We start from the raw sequence: 16677 nt of genomic DNA, 5'->3' as shown, positions 1-16677 counted from the left end.
CATCGACGGCCAACTATGAGATAACTCTAGGATTGCATTCTTTGCTAGGACGCCGATAAGGAGTTGTCTCGTACTATGTTTACTTGCCATATTCGTGCAGCTACGATAAAATTCCTAGTATATCAGTGCTAATATGGATAGATGGCGCATGGGAAGAGAACCAAAATCAATGCTGGCTTACATGAACAGAAAATTTATTAATAAATGAACAGAAAATATATATTATTAGATTAAAACCAATATTTTTAGCCTTTCCACTTTATTTTTATTTGACCAGCGACAGGGTTTCGTCGTTACCGACATCATCAGACTGGTGGGAGGCTATACAAATTGTTATGTTATATATAAAACAAGGCAGGAGTTGATAACCATGATTTGATATATTATATATTATATATAACATAACAATTTGTATAGCCTCCCACCAGTCTGATGATGTCGGTAACGACGAAACCCGGTCGCTGGTCAAATAAAAATAAAGTGGAAAAGCTAAAAATATTGGTTTTAATCTAATAATAAATTAAAAATGCAATTCCATCACCAAGTGTCAGTGGATAATATAAATCTATTAGAAAATATATGTATATATTTTCTTAAAACTTTATAAAATTAAACAATGTTGTTTTTACCACTTTAAACCTACCGATTTCGACAAGAACCTTGTCATCATCAGGGTTTATTAAATTCTAAAACACTAAAAACCTTAAAATACTCATAGTTAATTACATTCCCTTACCAAAAACTTCCACACACTCTGTACACAATATGCAAATATGATTTAAAAACTCCTAAATGTTATTTTTATTGTTACAAAGTTTAATTTTATAAAGTTTATAAAATATGACACAAAGTATTTGCGAAAAACATTCAACAAATATTTTTTTAAATTAAAAATCAAGAAGTAAATGAAGATTTGGCTTTTTAGACCGGAATTCTAAAAATTGTTGTGGCAGTCAATGTGTGTGATGTATAGGGAGCCTCGTGTTGTACCTTAAAGAATAAATTATTGGTTTGAATAGAGCAGATGACTGCTAGTAGGAAATTGAGTCTGTAAAGATAGAATAAGAAACACCAAGATAAAAGAAATATGCGAGATTGAAAATGTTGTTAGATGTGGAAGACAACGAAGAAGACAATTGGTATGTGCATGTGAGGAGAATTGAACCATCCAGACTCCTCCACATTGCGTTACAGCTAATCCCAAAGCAGACGACTTCCAAGCAGACCACCAAAGAGATGGATTAACAGCTGGTAATCGACATCGCAGGAGGCTAATCCTCCTTGAAAACAGGCCACAAGGCCTACACCCAGAAGAAGAAGATGAAGAAATAAAATGCAGAGAAAATATTGTCTCAGTCACTTTATATTAAATAATAAATGGTAGTCTTAGAAAAAGTGATGTTTTGTTCCTTAATCTTCATAAAATAAATGGTGATTTTAATGCCTCTTGTCTTATTTGTGTCCTGTTTTAAACTCGTGACAAGATCTGGACTTCTTCGGTGAATATCTCTTCTTGTGTGTGTCATATCAGGTTGCCCCTTATTAACTGTCACTTGAGAGTAACTGTCCTTATCTTGGGCAACTCTAAACAGCATCTTGACAGTCCTGATCCCCGTCCAATCTCGTATATTCCGGAGCCAGGAGTTCTGTGTAGATGTATATCTAGCAAAGGCTAAACACACTGAATGAGTAATCCAGATCATGTCTTGATGTTACAGTCATAGCTTTGTTTTTTTTCTGTAAACCTTGTTCTTTAAATGAAATTTGTGTACTATTATTCATTTCAATGAACAAAATTATAACAATTTCTACTTCAAAGGTATGAAAGCTATGTGGAGATCTAATTTGTGCTCGGTGAAGACCAAAAGCCATCTATATAATGCTCTTATTTTCTTATACAGCAAAAAAGACTTGGTAACTAGAAAAGATTTATAACACATTTTGGATGGGAAGGATTTTCTACTCGTTTGGTCAATTGATGCAAGGACAGGAAAGGATATTTTTACCTTCAAGATAATTATAGAATTTTAGGCGTGCGGTGGTTTGACTTCTTGAGGAACGAGGAAATATAACATATTATACAGCAACCCATGGCCACTGCCAGCAAGAAGTGTTTTAGTTTGCTAAATCATGTACTGAGCATGCTTTCTGAGAGCTGCTATCAGGCTTGCCTCTTTTACAAGGCTTCATATCAGGTTCCTGCCATCCAAGATATCAACTGTTGAAATTCCGTCGGCAGTTCTTGAACCTAGCTTGGGAAGATATAAGGGAGCTGGCAGCCGACAGAAGAACCTGGAGACAAATCTGGACTCCATATTCTTCACATAGGGAGCAGATATATATTAATTAATGAATGAATGATAGTATTGTCAATGATTTCCTGCGGACTGATAAATATGCTTTCCAACAATACAAAATGTAGTCCTGGTCCCAAACCTAATGTACAAAAGTAAAGCATGGAGTTGGTAAAAGAAGCCAATAAAAATAAAAGCTCTTGTCTGGCTTATTAAAATTGCAGAGATTTTTAATCTAACCTTTTTTGCATTCCAACTATACGAGTATGTAAAGTCCAGTCCTAAAAGTATTGGATGAGTGCGGTTCTACGGCAATGCAATTTAATGTAGAAAATATATGCTTTAAAACATTGATTTAAAATTCAACAACAATTGATTTACTTTCTAAAATTGATTTTCGCCTACGTAGTGTAATGGTCAGCACGCTCAGCTACCGTTATGGAGGTCCCGGGTTCGATTTCCAGAGGTGGATAAATAAATATAATTGATTTTCCCAATTTAATATTTATTCAACATTACCCTGGACTAGTACCTGAAGCAGAGGACTAGTCACCTTTCCTTCATGTGTTAAGATAACAGTGCGTTTATATGATGCAGTGTCCTATGCACCATTGGGATGCGGATTTGCAGAAGAAAATCGATGATTGGTTTATGATTCAGCTTTCTTTTCATTCCTGTTAGAGTGCAGTTTTCGGATAATGTTTTGGCTAGTTTCACGCAATCCGCCTAGGTTTTATTTTTTATTTGTCAAATATTGTATTTTGTAAGGTAGGTACTTACACTCAGAAAATATCTATGGGAACAATATTTTTAATTAACTAAATTGTCTATGATATTAAACGCCGGTAAACGTCAAGTTGACATTTCCCACGTCAGTTAATTTTAAAAATAATTGAGTTTATTTATAAATTCATTCGAAAACACACAATGCACGATGGGGTTTATAGAAGACACTTTAATTATTTTAGTGTCGCAGGTATTTTTCCAGCTTTCATATTTAAAATGAGACGTTGTGCAATTGCAGGCACAGAAAACCGTAAAAGAAACTTCTCTTGATGATGATGTCTTCCTGACTTTGTTGATTTGTTATTATTTCACGAATGTTTTATGGTTTTTCAGCTTTCATAGTTTACTAATAAGCTCATTTAGCTCCCATGTATGAGGTCCCGGATTCGATTCCCAGTAAAACAAAAATAAAAATTCCCTTTTTAAACTGTAGATTAAAATTTTAAAAAATTGTTCTTGAATCACTAGATCTTCACTAGAGAACTATTGGTGAGATGAAAAGAAGCTTTTTATTGAGCAGAAACTCTTTTATTAGTATGTGAGGTCCGAATCCTGGATTATAATCACACACACGAGAAACGCCAGAAAATACCATTTTCATTATTATTATTTAAGCTTATAAATTGACCAGATAATTTATTTACATAATTAGTCAATATCAGAATTAAAAATATCCATAACTAAAAAATCTGACGCGCTACATTTTTTTTGCTTTCGTTTTTGAATTCAGCTATGCAAAGTGCATAAAGGTCAGGTATTTTCATGCCAGTTACAATATAAAAATTGTAAATTGTTGGTCAGTGTTATCATTATAACCGTAAAGATGGGAACTGACCGGAGCATTTCTTCGCGACGTAACATCGTAACTAACCACTACGCCGCTTCTCTGCAGGGGTAGGCAGAGAGAATATAACGCCACACCACTCTGTCTTAGCAAACATTCTTCGCCTCTTCCAAGTTCATGCATCTCCCCATTCAGACCCGCCGATTGTTACGACTCCTATCCTGACCACTTTTAAGTATTTGGCATACCTGATCTTGCCTTGTTTTTCTCGGTCTTCCTCTGCTTCTTTTCCCACTAACATTCGCCTCATAAATTTGTTTTACCATTCTTTCGTCACTCATTCGTTCCACATATTCCATGTCATTTAGTATTTCTTTCTGGTATTTGTGGAGAACTCATCAAACTTCTCAAATAAATTTACATTCAGACCCGCCGATTGTTAGGACTCCTATCCTGACCACTTTCAAGTATTTGGCATACCTGACTTTAGTTAGTTAGTTAGTAACATCGTAACGTCGCTCGCGGCGTGCGCTCCGATTATGGATGGAGCGTTCGGCTCGCTGTACCGACTATACGAATGCTCGCATCGTAACGTAACACGTTACGAAGAAATGTCTCCGGTCAATTCCCACCATTAGAGTGCTGAGGATTGATGTAGTCTTGTGTTGTCGCAGATATTCTTCTTCATGGGCGGATGGGTGTTCTTCGTGAAACAGCTGTTCCGGGATTATGAGGTCCACCACTCTCTGGTGCAGCTCATCTTCTCCATCACATTCGCCCTCAGCTGCACCATGTTCGAACTCATCATATTCGAGATCATCGGATACCTCGATAGCAGGTAAGGTCGTTGCGGATTTACTAGAAATAGGTGATAGAATAAAAAAAAACAATTTCATTGATTGATTCGGCAGTCACTTTGTGGTAAAATCTATCCATTTTTAATTAATGTTTTACATAGTAAATACCACTATTTCTTAAAATCTACTGTGACACGTGTTTCGATGCATTCCGTATAATTTTCAAACACCGTGTCACAGTAGATTTAAAGAAATAAAATAAAAACAAATTTAAAATATAATAATATATAAATAATAAAACCCTTATCCGCACCCCAATGGTGCATAGGGCACTGTGTCATATTAACGCAATGTTATCTTAATCGTTTACACATGAAGGAAAGGTGATCAGCCCTCCGCTTCAGGTACCAGTCCATGGTAATATTGAATAAATATTACAGTGAAAAAATCACTTATATTTATTTTACCCCCTTGGGAATCGAACCCGGGACCTCCAGAACGGTAGCCGAGCGTGCTGACCATTACACTACGGAGGCGGACAGAAACATTATTAATATTTAAAGCATTTACTTTGTGGTTAGTCATTTTAACTTATTTATTTTTTTACTGTACTGTACGTTTAACCTCGGCTCGTAACTCATGTCTGTATTGAAAACTATAGTGCATGTTGGTCTTCGGGTCGATCAAAAATCGCATGTGTTAGACATTTTGTGTAGTTTTGAGTGTGTAAATGGTGCTATGGTGGTGAAGGGTAGTATTGTTTGCATGCTGTGTCAGTGATTGTCCTGACGAAGAGACGGGTACGTCTCGAAACCGGTAGACGTAAAAATCTCGGTGAGTGGTTATATACTAATTTTATTAACATTTTTGTAAAAAATAAATAAGTAAAAACAAATTTAAAAGATTTCTTTTAAAAGAGTCGTCGTTCAAAAGAAATCCTTGCATAACTCATTTGTTAGATTTTAAAAAATGTGAGCTTGCATTTTAATGTAATGAAAGCAATTATAAAAAAAATGTTGAATAACATTCGATATAGCACCTACGAGGAAAAAATCAATGTCAAATGAGGTCATTCTTCATCTGTCTCAATACAGATGAAGAATGAGTATTTATTATAAACCCTCTATTTGCATTTTCCCTCTATTTAGGTTTTATTTTCAGTCCTTGTAAAATGACAGAGTTAGAAACTAAGAAATAAGAAAAATCTGCGATGTTGAAGATGTTGTGCGATAGGGAAGAGAAAGTAGATGTTTCTGGAAAAATCATGTGGGAAGAGTGAATTCGGATTGAGTGGTGAGGGTGGCAGCGGACAGCAGCATAGGCGGGATCAGACCCCCAGGAAGACCACCTAAACGATGGAAGGATAGCTGGTCTCCCACCTCCCAGGAGCGACACGAGAATGACAGGACCTAGCCCTAAGAAGAAGAAGAAGTAAAATGCTAAATAGGGGTTTTAATTTATATCTATACTTATTGTTTGTTTTCCTTCCAGTTCTCGATACTTCCACTGGCACCTCGGTTTATACTTGATGCTGGTCATGGTGATAGCCGTCATTCCGTTCTACATAGCATACTTCTGCATCAGCAACATCAGACTAAGTAAGTACTCCACTCTTTACAAATCATCTGTTTGTATTGACATGTGTGATCCATAAACACCATCTTCTTGTTCTTCCTGGCTACATCCCAACTTATCGTCATTGTAGACTGTTGGGGTCAGCTCTCCTCTTTCTCAGGTTGTAGGGCCTTCTGTCCTGGACAACGTCACCTAGGCCATGCCTTGGAATCATGTTATCTTTCTGCAGCATCCATGAATTCTTTAGTCTTCCTCTAGATGTCTTTCGAGGAAGATTGCCTTTTTTTTTTGATATCTCATCAAAGATGAAGAAGAATATGGAAGTCTGGGCATTTACGGGGCTGACGACCGTCATAGGCTGGTTTTAGTGATCACTTTACACACGTGTAACATTCACCTATTCTACCCATCATTGACAACCACACTACTCAAATTCTTGGAAGTTCTATATATATGAACCAATTTTGAAGCATTGTTTTTGAATCACTAGAACTTCACTGGAGACATCTATTGGTGAGATGAAAATAAGCTTTTTAATTAGCAGAAACTCTTCTTTTAGTATGTGATGTCCGAATCCTGGATTATAATAACACACATGAATAATAATAATAAAAATAATGAAATGAAAATAGCTCCTGTAATTGGAGATAATCCAGATTTTGTGAACAAGTATTTGGACACACACAAAATGTAAATAAATTTACTGGTCAAATTAAAATAATAAAATAAAAATGATATTTTTTAGCGTTTCTCATGTATTATAATCCAGAATTCGGACTTCATAATGTTGTAAGAGAAAAATGTTGAAAAGATGAAAAAAAAATAGTGGAAAAATTCAGAAAAATTTGAAAGATATACGCTTCAGCATTTGGAGCATTCTCAGTTGTTATGTGAATGTTCTCTTTATGTGCAGAATAAAAAACAAACAAATGAATAAATGTAAAAACTATTTTTTTATAGGGGGGGTAGGGGTAGTACCCAAGAGCGAACCGTTCTTAAAAAAAAAAGAATCCCATCACTGCCAATACATACAATATTTTAACCAAAAATACAATTTGTAAGGATGAGCTAGATATGCTTCCTGATCTGTCGAGATCTCAAAATATAAGCAACCGAACTTAGGTTGGAGAAACCCAGATTTGTGAACAAGGATTTGGACGCACTCAAAATGTTATATTTGTGATATTTTTCAGTTAGATCCAACTTTATTCGCCCAATGACTCTACTGGTGTGGTTCATATACTTGTATTTCTTTTGGAAGATTGGAGACCCTTTTCCGATCCTCAGTCCAAAACAGGTATGATTCATATCATTCTTAGTAATGTATTTTATTTATTGTTTCGGCATTAACTTTGTGGTAAGACATGTTACAATGATTAAAGAAAACACTTCGTTTTTTACCACTTGAGTTTTATTATAGACTACATGTTTCAGAAGTTAAACTTCCATCATTCAGGTATAATAACTAAAATATAAAATATAAAATTGTTCTAAAAATAAGGAGAGGGGAAAGTAAGGGGAAGGGGTTAGTCAAGGAACGGAGTTTGAAAACAAAGGAAAAATGGAAAGCAATGGCGAAGAATTTTGAAACAATATATTATTTAATAAATTATTATTAGAATTCAGTTTTTTTTGTATTTCTATTTATTTCTATCTATTTCTAAATTCATAATTTGGCCTTTATATAGAACAAGGTGTAATAATTTTAGTTTATGAGAGTGAAATGAGTGATTAGTATCTATTATATGATTTGCAAATTCCGAAAAATAATTACTTAGTAATAATGTACACTTGAAGGGAAAAATTATATTGCATTTTTATACAAAAGGATTAGAAAATATTACTACGCTTTATGTCAATCTTAAGGCACTTACTTGAAGAGACGTGCCAAATGGGTCGGCCATATGTTGCGACAGGAGGGTTTCCTGCACCTGCTAATAGAGGTAACGATCGAGGGAACAAGCGCCAGAGGACGCCTACACTGCGTATATCTTTGCCACTTGTAAGAGGATATGGGCTGTTCAACGTATGAGGAGCTGAAGATGGTGGCGCATGATAGATCGGAATGGAGAAGAAGGTGTCATTTGTTGGTGCAGACCAATCCACAAGATTGAGACCACAGAGGAAGATGTCAGTCCATTCTAATGACTGGGATTATTGGTTGGGGTGGTACGAGCAATGCATTATTCGATAGTGTTACTGTTGTCCAAAAGTCTTGAAGTTAAATTATAAATAAAACACTAGTTTGTTACCATTCAAGTCATTGTAACGACTAGTTTAAAAAGCTACAGATGCTTCCATCTACGGGTTTAAATGTAAACTGTTTTGGGGTGCACAAGGGTGTTTTAACAATGTCCTTAATAGGGCGAAACGCGTCACATATTATCATATATATATGTAAAACAAGTAGAATTCAATCCTTCAATCCAATAACCATGTTTAATTTTGGATATATTACCCAACAATTTTCTTTCATATAATTTTATGAATAAGTATTGTAAAATGTGCTCTCGGCACGGGAAAGCTCAGTGTGAGGGCACATTATTGTAATTTATAATTATGTGTATGGTAAAATATGAATATTTATAAATAAATATTATCCTGCTTAGTAATGATGCATCATCACACGGTTTAATTTTTGTGGAATTTGTTTTCAGGGAATATTGTCTATGGAACAAGGAGTATCGCGGGTCGGAGTGATAGGTGTCACTGTCATGGCCATTCTCTCTGGTTTTGGTGCCGTCAACTACCCATACACTTCCATGGCCATATTTATACGGTAAAAAAATAATTTTTTGATAATTGGAAAGTTTTGAAAATAAGTGCCTTATGAAAAATTTAATTCTTAATTTTTAACTTTTTTTTAGACCTGTCACTCAGTCGGATGTGCATTCCATAGAGAAAAAGCTTCTACAGACCATGGATATGATAGTTGTCAAGAAGAAGAGGATAGCGATACACAAAGCGCAGTCAGTGGGAACGAGACAGCCTTATCTGAAGGGTTCGGCCGGTAGTCTATGGACGTCATTTGTTGCCAGCGTTGCCGGAAATAATTCTACTGAGAGTAGGTACCCAAAATACAATAAAAGTTTTGCAATAAAAATTTACAATGAAAATTAAGTAGTGTGGTTGTCAGCCGTAGGTGATATAAGTTAATTACTGAACTAACCAATAAAGGCTGTAAATACCCAGACCTCCATATTCTTCTTCATCTATGTTGAGAACCATTGTTTTGTACTGACATTTCTTGGTGGAACTGCATTTTATATAATAAAATAAAAACTTAATATTTTTTCAATTTTTACTTTATTTGACTGTCTATTAATATTGCGTTCCATTTTAAAACAATGATTCACCTTTTTTTTACTTGTACTAGATATAGTTCAAGTAAAGAAAGGGTGAAATATCATTTTGAAATGGAACGAAGAATGACCTGGCATTGAACCTGGACCCTAATCAAATACACATATTGTTAGTGACTTATCTTCTTCTTTTTCTTCTGCTTGGTGAAGGTTTTGTGGTCGGTTTTTACTAGGATTTATAATGTGTGCACAAAAAATATAAATATATATATATATACATGTAAGTATTTCGGCTCAACACAGGCTATGCCTAAGGAGCCAAAATATAGATAATTAAGTATATTTAATAAATAAATAAAGTAAAAAAATAAACATAAATAAATTGTATTTATTGGCTCCATCTTTTCGCAGACATTAGCCAATTAAAGTCGGAGATATCAGCTCTCGAAGAGCTGGCGCGGCAGCTGTTCCTGGAGGCCCACGGAGCTCGGAGCATGATGGAGAGGATCCAGTGGTCACAGACTCTCCAGGGGAAGTACTTCAACTGCCTCGGATACTTCTTCTCTCTCTACTGCCTTTGGAAGATATTCATTGTGAGTTCTTTACATTTTTTTAGATGGGAGTTGCATTTATTATTGACCTAGTTTATTATGTATAAGGTTATTTAAAGGCGTTTACACACAGATTTCATTTTCATGTGTTTTTAATAATTAATTACAACTAGTAGACTCTAAAAATCAGTGTTTCATGTTAACATTTAATATATAAATGTACAAGGTTTATATTGTAGATCAATTAGTAGATTTTGCTAACTTTTAGCTAAAAATACTTTTTAATTCATTCTGCGTTCGGCAAAGGAGAGATAATGTAGTTTGGGCCAATAATGAACTTGTCAGAGTTAGATCATTGCTGGGAGGAGTTCAAAGTCGAACACATCCAAATCACATGGAATTTTTTTATATAATAATCTTAACTTGGAAAATGCTGAAAACTGTCAACCCGTATAGATGTTTCTAACATATTGTTTTTCATGGATTTATTGGTTGTGAGGAAACCACGTTGCACTCCTCAGAAGATTTCGGACTGCTGACTGTCGTCAACATGCCTTCCGTTCCACTAGAAGAGGGTTCGGCATTTTGTGTCCTAGCTTGGTTTATGGTAGCAATGTCCTTCACTCTTTTTATCATGTCGCTTACTCCTTTCAAGAACATCATAAATAAAAAAAACTTGATTTTTCAGGAGAAGGTTTTTGAAGTTTAAAAATATAATACAATTTGTTAAAAATAAATATCAAGCTACTTATTGAACTTTTTACTGTGCAACAGATCTTTTTAGGTAAAACCTGAAGGTTTTTTCTCCATTTGAAAAATATTTAGTAAGTATATTTTAAAAAAATTAAAAAACAATACCTTTTCTTCAAAATGCAAAAACAACACTTTTTGCCCTGTAGCGGGTAAATATTAAGTTAAAAATATGCCACTTTTGCTGGGATATAGTACATTTTCTGGGCATTCCGAAAACATGCACAACTGAAAATTGATGATTTTTGATTTATGATGTTCTTGAAAGGAGTGAGCGATGTGTGATACCACTTCCTGGAGTTCCTTATGAACTATCACAGATCCGATGTCGGATAGCGTCTTTTGGGTAGAGTGTCTTCAGCAAATGAAAAATTTACCATTGATAAATAGCATTCATCGAAAAGTCAAATTTTGCGAATTGCGGGTTAGATGTTTTCGTCATAACATGGTCCAATTTGACCGAGATTTTTGTTTGTTTCCAGTCTACGATCAACATAGTGTTTGACAGAGTGGGGAAGAAGGACCCCGTCACAAGAGGGATAGAGATAGCCGTACACTGGGTGGGTTTCGATATAGATGTGTCCTTCTGGTCACAGCATGTCTCCTTCTTCCTGATTGGCTGCATCGTGGTGACCAGTATCAGGGGCCTTCTCCTCACCTTCACTAAGGTAATCCATCAAACACAATATATACAATTTATATTTGAAGCACTCGCTAACTTTGTGATTTTCCATTTTATAATTAAAATATATAAATAAATAATAATAAAACCCTTATCCGCACCCCAATGGTGCATAGGGCACTGTGTCATATAAACGCAGTGTTATCTTGATCGTTTATACATGAAGGAAAGGTGATCAGCCCTTGGCTTTGCAGGTACCAGTCCATGGTAATTTTGAATAAATATTGCAGTGAAAAATCACTTACATTTATTTTACCTCCCTTGGGAATCGAACCCGGGACCTCCAGAACGGTAGCCGAGCGTGCTGACCATTACACTACGGAGGCGGACAAATCTAGGATCACCTTACACACGTGTAACATTCACCAATTCTACCCATTATTGACAACCACACTACTCAAATTCTTGGAAGTTCTATATATATGAACCAATTTAGAAACCTTTTTCTTGAATCACTAGAACTTCACTAGAGACATCTATTGGTGAGATGTAAAGAAGCTTTTAACTAAGCAGAAACTCGTATATTAGTATGTGAGGTAGAATTGGTGAATGTTACACGTGTGTAAGGTGATCACTTAAACCAGCCTATGACGGTCGTCAGCCCCGTAAATGCCCAGACTTCCATATTCTTCTTCATCTTTGATGAGATGTCAAAAAATAATATAAAAATAACTCCTGTGATTGGAGATCATCCAGATTTTGTGAAATAGTATTTGGACACACTCAAAATGTTGTAAATATTATTAACATTTTTGTAAAAAAAAGCAGTGAAAATGACTAACCACTAAGTAAATGCTTGAAATATTAATAATATTGAGAATATATAAACACTTCTTTTTTTAAAAAAAAACCCTACTGCCTTACCTGATTAAAAACTGTGCACGCCACTGGGTGTTTCCAAATCCTTGTTTAGTCTTAGGAGTTATTTTTAAGGAGTTCTTTATTTTCCAGTTTTTCTACAAGATCTCATCATCGAAATCGTCAAACGTCATCGTGTTGATCCTTGCCCAAATAATGGGCATGTATTTCTGCTCCAGCGTTCTGCTCATGCGTATGAACATGCCGGCGGAGTACCGGATCATCATCACGCAGGTCCTGGGCGACTTGCAGTTCAACTTCTATCATCGCTGGTTCGACGTCATCTTCCTCGTAAGCGCGTTGACCAGCATCGTGGTGCTGTATCTCACGCACAAATAGACTGACAATGTTGTATGACGAATTGGAGGCGCACTCTCTTAGCAGCAGCAATGGCAAGAGGCAGATACTCCAATTTATTAACTGCTTAATATGTAGTAATAGTTAAAATTCGTCAGTGCAGGAAATCATTACTAAACAACTTGAAACAGGACTACCCGAACACTGTTCGGGTTAGTCAATAAAAACAAATATAATATCGACCGCCCCTACGTAAAGTACTCTATCTGCAAATCTTTTGCTTTACAGGAGAGAGCTTACAAGATTTGTTCAACGTATTCTTTTTTATTAATTAACGGTCTTACCAGAAATTTTAAACTAGTATTATTCATTCAAAAACACGATAAAATAATGTATTAAATCGTTTTAAAACTTTATGCTTTGTCAAAATTAAGTAGTTAGTGTTTTAGGAGTTCAGTTCATTTCGAAAATTCGATGTAGATAGCGTCTTATACGCCTGAAAACCAGGCGTAATTTATTTTATATATTTTTTTGTTTGTTTATATTTGTAGATAACGGTCAGTTGATAACATACACCAAATATCTCAAAATTGACAAAAATGTAGTTAGAGCACTTTACGTAGGGCACGTCGATATATTTTGCTCGGGCAAATCAATACCATCAAGTTGGAATACGATTTGCCCGAGCAGCACTCTGACACATCAATGCAACACAAACTCCTTGCCCGGGTCACGTGAGGGATAAACTAACAACTGGATAACACACTGTGGTTGGGCGATTTTTTCATCAACCCCGACCTAAATTAGTATACTCAATAGGGTCATATACTAATCACAAGTAACCGCAAACCCAATTTCAATCCATACAATGTTTTTTGGCGTCTCTCGTGATCTATCAAAAGTAAGCAAATGAAATGCTTATAGGCGTCTCTTGCTCTCTACCAGCAGTATGTAAAAAACGCTTTTAAGAGTTTCCCGCAAACAATGTGTTTAAGAGTTTTTTCGTGGTAAATGTCACTATACATTAAAATCTATTAAATTTACATCTTTTGCTTGGTAAATATCACTAATGTTTTGAATATTGAAAGCATTAACTTTGTGGGTCATATCGATACATTATTTTGAGAAATAAAAAGACTTTGTGTTTTGATCCACTCACATTTTTACTAACCAACTAGTTTCGGCAACAACCTGTTGCCCTCTTCAGGGTTTAATTTATGACTCTGAGATAATTTATGACTATGAGTGAGTGGATCAAAACACAAAGTCTTTTTATTTCTCAAAATAAAATATCACTTATCATTGAAAAGATTATAATTATTATGAACGAAAATTATTTTTCAGTTCATAATAATTATAATATAAAATATTATTTTTTGGATAAAAATTGCTCCGATGCTTTTAAGCTTTTTCCGCAAACAATGTGTTAACCGCTTTACTGCTAAGACTATTTCTTCCATGTATGCTAAAATTGCGAATGACTTTTATGAAAAAATGGTCCTTTTTATTAGGTGTGTATAAAATCAACAGTACTTTTCTCAAATATTGACCGATTTTAGTATTTCTTTCTGGTATTGCTGGAGAACATATCAAACTACTCAAATATAACGGCTTTTTGTAATAAAATTACTTGTATATATCGCTCACTCCTTTCAAGAACGTCATAAATCAAAAAACTTGATTTTTCAGGAGAACGTTTTTAAAGTAAGAAAATATAACACAATGTATTAAAAATAAATATTAAGCCACTTATCGAACGTTTTACTGTGCAACAGATTTTTTAGGTAAAACCTGAAGATTTTTTCTCCATTTGAAAAATATTAAGTTTATTTAAGAAAATAATTAAACAATACATTTTCTTAAAAATACAAAAACAACATATTTTGCCCTGTAGCGGGTAAATATTAAGTTAAAAATATGCCTCTTTTGCTGGGATATAGTATATTTTCTGGGCATTCCGAAAACATGCACAACTGAAAATTGACAAATTTTGATTTATGACGTTCTTGAAAGGAGTGAGCGATATTTAAAAATAAATGCAATTTGAGGAAAAATCTGAAAATTTTCATTTACAAGAATGTGTTGAGGTCGTGAGAAATTACCTCTTTCTCGGAGTTTTCACTTTTGATATGCTTCCTCCGATTGGTAAACATTCTAATTTCATCGTCACTATCATTACTTTGAGTATAGCCATCGCTTTCTACATCACATTGAATTAAACCGACATCGTAAGGGTAAAAATAATAGGTTTTTATAATAAATTTCGCAAAAAAATTGTTGAATGTTTATTTGTAAATACTAGTGATGAATCAGAACTTAAGAAATGCGCTCTTTGCAACACAACCTTATCAAATGAGTGAAGAAAGAAAGGTAAAAAAAAATATAAGGTGAATGTGGTTAGTTATAAAAGCAGAGGAAAACATGGCTTGATCGAGTATGTCAAATACTTGGTCGTAGTCATGTCAGGTGTCGGAATAATTGGCAGGTATGTATGAAGAGATGCATGAATGTAGAATAGGCGAAGATTGTTTGCTAAGACAGATCAGTATAGCGCTCTTTTCTCTCTGCCTACCCCGCGGCGAAGCAGCCTGATGGTCAGTTAGTTAGTTAATATTTACATATAAAATTAGTTGGGCCGGTAATTGGAGGAGGACTGCCATTACTAACCTCTTTGAAAATATTTCTACGTAAACGAATGACCCACACGCCTCTATTTGCCTAGTTGTCAAACCAACTGCCATGCAAGTAACACACTTCAGATGGGAAAAGTATTTCTACCCGTTGGGTCGATTGATGCTTAAGGACGGGAAGGGTATATTTACCTTCTGCGCCAGCCTCATTTCAAAGGCAAAAAAGAAGGAATTTTCCAATGTTTTTATATGAGTATTATCCACCAACCTCTTTGTTAAAGTCTTAACCACATGTACATAATTATCAAATCTTGTTGCCAACGGTCCGCAGGCGTAAAGAAATACCCGTTTGAAATGTTTTAAGTGGACGTACTCTTAGAATCTGAACTTTTGTAAAAGTCTACGATGTTTGACGCTATAAGTTTGTATGATATTAAGAAACATGTTATTTTGTAAGACTTTTATATTGTACGTATTTTGTATGGAATTATACTTATTGTTTGTTGAAGCATGTGTTTTATTTACAAATAAACCTGCGTGTAGCGCTCTAATCACCGAGGTGCCTGCTGCTGTCTTATCTTGATCGGTCCATCGTGTGGGGACCTTTCTCTCCCTCCCTTTTCCTCCAGGCTACCGATCACAACCAGTCGTTCCACTACTACTACTACTACTACTACCATCACGCCGTTTCCCCGCAGGGGTAGGCAGAGAGGATGGAACGCCACACTCTTCTGTCCTGACATACACTCCTAGCCTCCTTCACATCCATACATCTAGTCATACATGCCCTCCGATTACGCAGACTTTTGACACCGCCAGATTTTAGGTTCTGATTGATCTGATCGTGCCAAGTCTTTTTCGGTCGTCCACGTTCTGTTTTCCCTCTCACATTCGCCACATATATTTTCTTAGTCATTCTCTCGCTATCCATTCGCTCCACATGTCCATACCACCGCAAAGAGCTCTTTCTAATCTTTTCAATTATTCCTCGTTCAGCCTTACATTCCTTTCTTATATCATCGTTTTTAATTCTGTCATACAATGATTTTCCACACATTCGTCTGAGGGAGCGCATTTCAACAGCATTCACTCTGCTTTCATCCTTCCTTTGCCAGTTCCATGTTTCGCTTCCATACATTAGTGTCGGTACTAGCACGCCGTTGTGAACCGCTAGCTTGGCTTCCATGGACATATTCTTATTCCCAATCACTCTGTTAAAAGCACCATTTATTCTATTCCCTGCATTCACTCTTCTCTCAATATCCTTATCCACTTTTCCATCCCTTGTGAACATGCTTCCTAGATATAAAAATTCTTGCACCTGTTCTAGGGATTCATTGTGCACGATAATCTTGCATTCTGTCAAATCTT

The 16677-nt window shown here is 35.4% G+C and overlaps 1 protein-coding gene across 2 annotated transcripts; it reads left to right on the top strand.

Annotated features, from left to right (window-relative positions):
- Positions 1-3119: 3119 nt before the first annotated feature.
- GPHR (Golgi pH regulator) lies at positions 3120-15814 on the top strand. Of its 2 annotated transcripts, XR_015838678.1 has the most exons (10): positions 3120-3270; positions 4539-4702; positions 6153-6259; positions 7430-7533; positions 8894-9015; positions 9104-9300; positions 9950-10131; positions 11322-11507; positions 12473-12970; positions 14693-15814. XR_015838678.1 is itself a non-coding variant. In XM_088271903.1 (9 exons), exons 1-9 carry the CDS (start codon positions 3229-3231, stop codon positions 12716-12718), a joined length of 1350 nt encoding a protein of 449 aa, XP_088128029.1. In that variant the 5' UTR covers positions 3124-3228; the 3' UTR covers positions 12719-13256. The 2 variants fall into 2 exon arrangements, 1 of the variants encoding a protein (XP_088128029.1); XM_088271903.1 differs by lacking the exon at positions 14693-15814 and having other exon boundaries at positions 3124-3270; positions 12473-13256.
- Positions 15815-16677: the final 863 nt, after the last annotated feature.

The sequence above is a fragment of the Brachycentrus maculatus genome, unplaced genomic scaffold (genome assembly GCF_059751285.1).
Source record: "Brachycentrus maculatus isolate JH-2025_06_01 unplaced genomic scaffold, ASM5975128v1 h1tg000470l, whole genome shotgun sequence".
Taxonomy (NCBI): Eukaryota; Metazoa; Arthropoda; class Insecta; order Trichoptera; family Brachycentridae; genus Brachycentrus; species Brachycentrus maculatus.
Note: the sequence above shows the minus strand (reverse complement) of the source record. Positions and strands in the feature narration are given on the sequence as shown.